This window comes from Triticum urartu, chromosome 3A (genome assembly GCF_056163025.1).
Source record: "Triticum urartu cultivar PI428250 chromosome 3A, HENAU_Tu73, whole genome shotgun sequence".
NCBI classification, from domain to species: Eukaryota; Viridiplantae; Streptophyta; class Magnoliopsida; order Poales; family Poaceae; genus Triticum; species Triticum urartu.
The window spans coordinates 45,022,690-45,029,725 of NC_141875.1; the positions used below are offsets into that span (position 1 = coordinate 45,022,690).

The 7,036-nt window shown below is 45.8% G+C and overlaps 1 protein-coding gene across 1 annotated transcript; it reads right to left on the reverse strand.

Moving 5' to 3' along the window:
* Nucleotides 1-627: 627 nt before the first annotated feature.
* Nucleotides 628-4,091, reverse strand: LOC125547861 (carotenoid cleavage dioxygenase 8 homolog B, chloroplastic-like). The gene is made up of 5 exons (XM_087516586.1): nucleotides 3,795-4,091; nucleotides 1,718-2,462; nucleotides 1,232-1,425; nucleotides 853-1,145; nucleotides 628-779 (listed from the first exon to the last, which is right to left on the reverse strand). Exons 1-5 carry the CDS (start codon nucleotides 4,046-4,048, stop codon nucleotides 628-630), a joined length of 1,638 nt encoding a protein of 545 aa, XP_087372712.1. The 5' UTR covers nucleotides 4,049-4,091.
* Nucleotides 4,092-7,036: the final 2,945 nt, after the last annotated feature.

Below are 7,036 nucleotides of genomic sequence, written 5' to 3' on the forward strand. Positions count from 1 at the left end.
GAAAAGAAAACGGACTTACACCAACAAGGCATCTTTTATTAATTCAAAGGAATATGAACTATATATACTTGATACACTCGTAAACAACACTATGAACCTGGCAACAACGAATTATGTACACATTCCACACTGTGCATTACTTGAGCACTGATGATCGGGGTCGTGCTAGCTCCCTGTAGTTTCGCTTCCCGTATATGACGTCTCACAGATGTGATCTGTCTATACATCACTATACTTGTATAATCTTTCTTTTCTTATACTATTACCTTCATTCTAAATTAATTGTCTTATATTTATCTAGATATAAATGTATCTAACACTAAAACGTGTTTAGGTACACCCGTATATAGACAAATCTAAGACAAGTAATCCAGGACCGAATACAACACAGAAAACGAGCGACACAGACATCCACGTACATATGGATATATGGGACCACCGATCGACTTGGATTCGCTGACCCTGTATGTATGCGAGAATCGAAGGTACTCCCTTCGTAAAGAAATATAAGAGCGTTTAGATCATTAAAATAGTGATCTAAACACTTTTATATTTGTTTACGGAGGGAGTAGCAGAGAAACAATGTCACCGGCCGGCCAGCCGGTTGACTCTGGTGTGTATATGTTGTTACTTGTTGTCCCTGGGCACCCAACAGCAGTGCAAGCCGTAGGGCAGCCCGTAGGGGAAGTTGGTCCGGGCGATCTCCTTGAAGGTCTTGGCGTCCAGCACCAGCGCGTAGCCAGACCCGTCCTTGGCGCTCACCATGGATATGGCCACGCCTACATCACAATTCCGCAACCCAAATCAGATAGCGACGGGAGGACAAAACACACACACACACAAGGAACTAACCATCGTCTTCCTCGACGGCACCGGGGCGGGGCACGAAGTAGGGCTCGGACGGCACGGCGCCCTCCTCGTACCAGTTCATGGCCGTCTTCTCCACCAGGTCGATCTTGGTGAGCGTGTTGGGGAAGTTGCACGGCCGGTGCGCGCCGCAGGCGTAGGTGTAGCGGTACTCCTTGCCGAGGCGGGCCGGGTTGATGCTGCACATGTCCATGCCTCGGCCGTGCTCCTCCGGGTCCAACGCCGCCTCCAGCTCACCGAACGGGCTGCCGTCCAGCGGGATCCTGAACCGCCCCACCCTGCACGTACGTCCATGCACGCATGCGTCAAGAATCAAGGTTGTCTCGTAGTTTCGGTAGGAAAAATCTTGTCTCGTAAGTAGTACCTGGAGTCGATGAGGACATCCTCACCGGTAAAGCTCCGTAGATTGTGGAGACGGAGGTTGTCGAGGATGGAGGTGTTGGCGTTGTGCTCGCAGCAGTCAGCGATGATCGCCGTCACGCGCCCCTCCTCGTCCTTCTCCTCGTATGCGTTGATGAAGTGGAACGTCATGAAGGGCGGCACCTCCACGCTCGCCACCTTTTTAATAATCCCAAAATTAGTCTATCAGAAACCCACATCGAACGGCTAGCAAGTACGACGCCGCATGCATCCATTGTACTAGTAAAAGAGAAGGAAAATGGCGTGCCTAGGTCTTGGTCTACTCAAGCATAATCAACTCTCAATCAAGTGACATGACATATAAAAAATAATAATTAAAAAATAATTTTGCATGGATTTCAATGTACAATCTCACGAATATAGCACCAACTTAGACATGACGAAGTCTTAGTCGACTAAGACTTAGCAAAAATGAAAAAAAGCAACTTACGATGTTGCCGCTAGCCTTGCACATGGCGTGCATGTAGCTCCCGGAATCTGGGTACCACTGGAACTTGTACAAAGGCGTGGGCTCGGCGCGGAGGAGGTTCGCCACGCAATACCGCAGCGGCATCTCCGGCACGACCACGTAGTTCTCGGTGACGGGGAACGAGTGCACCCACCCAGGCACGGGACCGCCGCGGTAGTCCACCCTCCCCACGAACTGCCTCTCGTTGCTCCCGACGTCCATCCTTGCCACCACATACCCTGGCCGGATCAGGTCCGGAATCAGCGTCCAGAAGTCGGTGTCGGTGACGATGGGGTGCGTCGAGTGGATCAAGCCACCCAGCTTGTCTTGGTACTCGAATTTGCTCACTGTGTCCAGCGTGTCTGGGTCGACGACGATGGAGCCCTTGACGCTCTCCATCAGGCAGAGCACGCGGCCATCACCGAGCCTTAGGATACCAGTGTTGGAGTTGTCCGTGAGGGAGGACCCCGACAAGAGGCTCACGAGCTGCCCGAAGAAGGACATGAAGCTGTCCGGCTTGGGCACCTCCGAGAACTCGCGGTAGCACAGCTTCCCGTGCTCGCACGCCGCCTTGTACGCCTCTGACTCGATCTGCTGGTGCGCGCCCACGGCGTGTCCGTCGCGGAACGAGACGCGCACCAGCATCGCGTAGCCGTCGAATAGGTGGCGGAAGCCATAGTCCCCGAGGTCCCATAGGCCCGGGCCGTTCCTCAGGTACGTGCCATCCCGCGCAACAGAGAGAGTGCATATACTACGCGATCAATTATTGCGGCGCAAGGATCAAATCTGTCCAACACATAATTTATCAATCACGTAAATTACAGCTTATCTAACCATGGGCTGACGATTGCTAAGATGAGTAGCTGGACCATAACTATCACAGCTTTGTCACAAGTCGCGCATATTGCTAAGATGAGTAGCTGGACCATAACAATCACAGCTTAGTCACAAGTCTGGCATACATGTTTGTATAACCGTATTATAGTGCAACATATACCTGCAGATTTAACTCCACCAACCCACATTTTAATACTGCATATATATTGTGTAAGCCGCCACACGAGATAAGATCGTTGTTGTAGATCTCAGCCGTTTGTAACATCTCCCGGTATAGCGATGTTTCGCTGGCTTTGGCGCGTGTGGTTTTTGTCCCTTCGCATTGGAGGGGTTTTCCACGTTAAAATCTTGTGTTCCTCCGTGTTTATTTGATCTTCTTCATTCTCTATTCCCTGTTGTATCTCTATCAGAGAACCACTATTTCTGGTGTCGTGGCGGTGTTGGGTTGGGGGGTATTGACTTCACCCACCAATGTTCAAAACTTGGTGCTCATATTTATACTGTATTAGTCTTTCATCTTTGACTGGAATTTGGGTGGAACAAGTTTCATCCAAAATAAAGTTGCGAGAAGCAACAAAACTTTTTATCATCATAGTTTTGTGTTGCCTCCTTCCTCCTTCGCTGTAGATATCAACTAAATTGGATGCGCTTCATCAACCGACTTTACAACGAAAGATAAAAGTTGGCTACCCGTCCTAGTTAGACTGTTAGTTGATACTACCGATGAGAATGCTACTTATAGGAGTATCATATATTTTGTCTCAATTCACCATTTGCGAGTATGGATACTTGGTGTTGCCAATCGACACCTTGATGAAAGTAGTATTTTTTTAGTTTAATAAAAGTAGTTAGGTTAATGGAAAGAATGTGTTACGCAGTGTGGCATGGTCTAAAAGTACTTATACGCATATGCCCCTCTTGGGTTCTTTTTTCACTTTTTATGAGGAAGAGAACGATATGCATGATTTTATCAAACATTTGTTAGTTACATGCATATATGGTCACGGTTTGAATCGAAGTAACGGAAAAGATTCACATTCTCCAAGAGAAAACGCAGGGCTAACCTTCACGTGGACCACCGGCAGCTAGTATAAACGGATGTTTGAGGTTAGTATGTCAGTAGTTCAGGTATGAAGAATCTCAAGAAGGAAAAAAAAAACGAATGCATGCACAGATAGATAGATAGATAGATAGATTTGTGCAAGTAATTCATTAACCCACCAGCCAGAGAGGGAGGTTTCCCTCCACTTCCAGCACGCCCTCCCACCTCTCCTGCCGGATACTCTTCCACGCCACGAGCTCGTCAGCACCACCACCACGGCGCCGCCGAGCACTGATGAGCGGCAGCGCCTCCGTGGCGGCACCAGCCGCGAGAGGCTGCGCCACTGCCCGCTGCTTGTTGCCTCCCTGCTGGCTAGCCCGGCGGCCGGAGAGGGCGGCCACCGTGTAGAGCGAAGATGACATGGTGGGAGACATATTGTCTGGAGGAAGATGGAGCGGGTGTGCCGTGAACAGAGCGAGCTGAGGTGGCGTGGAAGAAGATGAAGATGAAGTACGTACTGTACCCTGCTGGTCAAGGGAGGTATTTATAGCCCGCCCGAGCCGAGGTGGTGGGTGGTGGCGCGCGCATCTGACCTGCGGACGTACACGCAATGAGATGAATCGATTAGCGAGAGGCAAATTCGGCATCTCTACTGGTCGAAATTGCTGGATGCCATGTTTGTTTGCACCCCGGCCGGTTGTCATGTTGCAGCAACTTGGTTTGAACTAGGTGTTGGGGCGGCGCGCCTCTTGAGGGGGAGCTGCGCGGTGCCTGGTTGTAGGTGACCTTTAACAATCTTTTCTATTCTAATTAGCGTTTAGAAATAGAAATATATATACAAAGAAAGCGCATTATGGATCTGAACATGAAACATCTGACTGAGAGTAGTGCACTTTACATAAGCAACACCATAGGTTTAGCATCTTGAAAAACATGTGTTAAGAGGGTCCAAAAGCAAACCATAGGTTATCAAGGGATAAAGCATAATTAGGAGTACTTAGTGCTAGATTATATTGACAAAGGGGCTGCAGTGTCTTCGATGGTGCATCTAGAGGCTGTGCATGGTGAGAACCAGACGGCGCTTTGAAGTGATTCTGAAACGAAATGCACAGATGTCCCCTTCGCGAATGTTGGCACAACAACAAAACTCGGACCAGTTAGTGGTTATAGTGGCCCTCTTGTCAGTTCCTAGCATGATGCGACATTCTGCGAGCAGACGGCCATTTGCAAGTCTGACAATGAGTGTATCATTGTTTGGATCAATGTAATCTAGCAGGGTTCTCTTCAGTATAGTTTACCTGAAAATACTGGTACAAGAAAGCAAGTTATTTACATGGACATAAATTGTTGTGTGATATGGAAGATAAGAGCGTGTTCTGTGGATATTAATGATATTAATGCTGATAGCAAATTACTGTTATTGAGTACACGTCTTGAGGACCCAAATTTATGAATGCTCAAGTAAAATGGCTGATGAAAGAGTAAAGAGAAGTCAATATTTCTGATGTCCAATTGACAATTTGAGTATGTACAATCTAGTGTATGAACAGAAAACAAACGAGTGAAAAAATGTTGTACCAAAGTTGATATAGTAAGCAAGATAACGCTGTCGTGTTGGTTCACATCTCAACTAGCTCATCTCCCTCACTTGATCAATCAAGAAGAAGAGGACGCCGCTGAGCTGTACTTGGAAGTGCTGCACGTGCGGTACTTGGATCGGATTGGATCATGACGCGAGTATGACTACGCCAACCACGATCTCTAGATCGTTAGCGCTTTCAGTTTACAAGGGTATGTAGACACCACTCCCCTCTCGTTGCTATACATCTCCTAGATTAGATCTTGGGTGTTTGTAGGAATTTTTTTGATTTTCATGCATCGTTCCCCATCATTTTAAAGTTTGGATGCTCGTTTCTCTATATTCATAAAACATTTATTTGTAGAATGCTCTTTTGCTTCACTTATTTTTGTTAGAACGTGATCTTTTGTAGAAAGAATTAAACTATCATGTTTCACTTATATCTATTTAGAGAGTCAACGGGAATCGGTCATTCACATGGTTAGTCATAAAATCCTACATAAAACTTGTAGATCCCTGAATATTCTGCAATAGTTTTGGGATATTAACATAGTAATATGTGGGTGTACTAGTGGATGATTGTGGTTTAGTAAAAGTATCAATGTTAAGGTTTGTGATTCCCGAAACTTGCATGTATAGTTCTAGTTTTGCGACAAAGTTAGAGCATAATTTGTCCTTGACAGAACTCATTTCTGCTGTTATAATCGGGGACGCGCTATGGTTAACTCCTACCAACGTCCTCCCTAAGGGCATGCGAGTAATACTTTGCTTCAAGGGCTAATAGGCTTTCACAATAAGTATGTGAGTTTTTTATGACTAATGTGAGTCCATGGATTATACACACTTCTAACTTGTCGCAATTTGCTAGCCTCTTCAGTACCGTGCATTACCCTTTCTCACCTCGAGAGTTGGTGCAAATTTCACCGATGCATCCAAACCCTGTGATATGATACGCTCTATCACATAATCATACTTATATCTTCCTCAAAACAACCACCATACCTACCTATTATGACATTTTCATAATCATTTCGTGATATATTGCCATGCAATTTCCACCGCTTCCGTTTTGATGACTTGAGCATTCATTGTCATATTGCTTTGCATGGTCATATAGCTAACATAGTATTTGTGGCTCAGCCACCGTTCATCATTTTTTATACATGTTAGCTAGATCATTGCACATCTTGGTACACTGCCAGAAACATTGATATAGAGTCATATTGTTCTAGTATTGAGTTTTAAGTAAATAAAAGTGTGATGATCATCATTATTAGAGCATTCTCCCAGTGAGCAAAGAATGATGGAGACGATGATTCCCACTTATGTCGGGACGAGGAACCGGACGAAAAAATAGGCCAAAAAGATCCCAACAAAACAATAAAAAAAGGAAAAAGGAAAAAAAAGAAAAAGAGAGAAGGGGCAATGTTACTATCCTTTACCACACTTGTGCTTCAGAGAAACATCATGTTTTTCATATAGAGAGTCTCCTATGTTGTCACTTTCATATACTAGTGGGAATGTTTCATTATAAAACTTGACTTGTATATTCCAATGATGGGCTTCCTCGAATGCCCGAGGTCTTCATGAGCAAGCGTGTTGGATGCCCACTCACTTAGTTTCAGTTGAGCTTTCATACACTTATACTCTTAGTGCATCTGTTGCATGGAAATCCCTACTCCTTGCATTGGCATCGATTGACAGACATCTCTATAGCCCGTATGTCCGCCTAGTTGATGCGAGACTTTCTCCCTTTTTAACTTCTCCTTATCGATCTCTACCAACACCATTCTATTCCACCTATAGTGCTATGTTCATGGCTCACGCTCATGTATTGCGTGGG

Excerpts from the sequence above, each read along its gene's own strand:
- LOC125547861 (XM_087516586.1), bottom strand. The coding sequence starts at position 4,048 with ATGTCTCCCACCATGTCATCTTCGCTCTACACGGTGGCCGCCCTCTCC. Across the intron at positions 2,463-3,794 it reads GGAAACCTCCCTCTCTGGCT|GGATGGCACGTACCTGAGGA; the intron begins GGTGGGTTAATG and ends CTCTGTTGCGCG. Across the intron at positions 1,426-1,717 it reads GCAAGGCTAGCGGCAACATC|GTGGCGAGCGTGGAGGTGCC; the intron begins GTAAGTTGCTTT and ends ATTATTAAAAAG.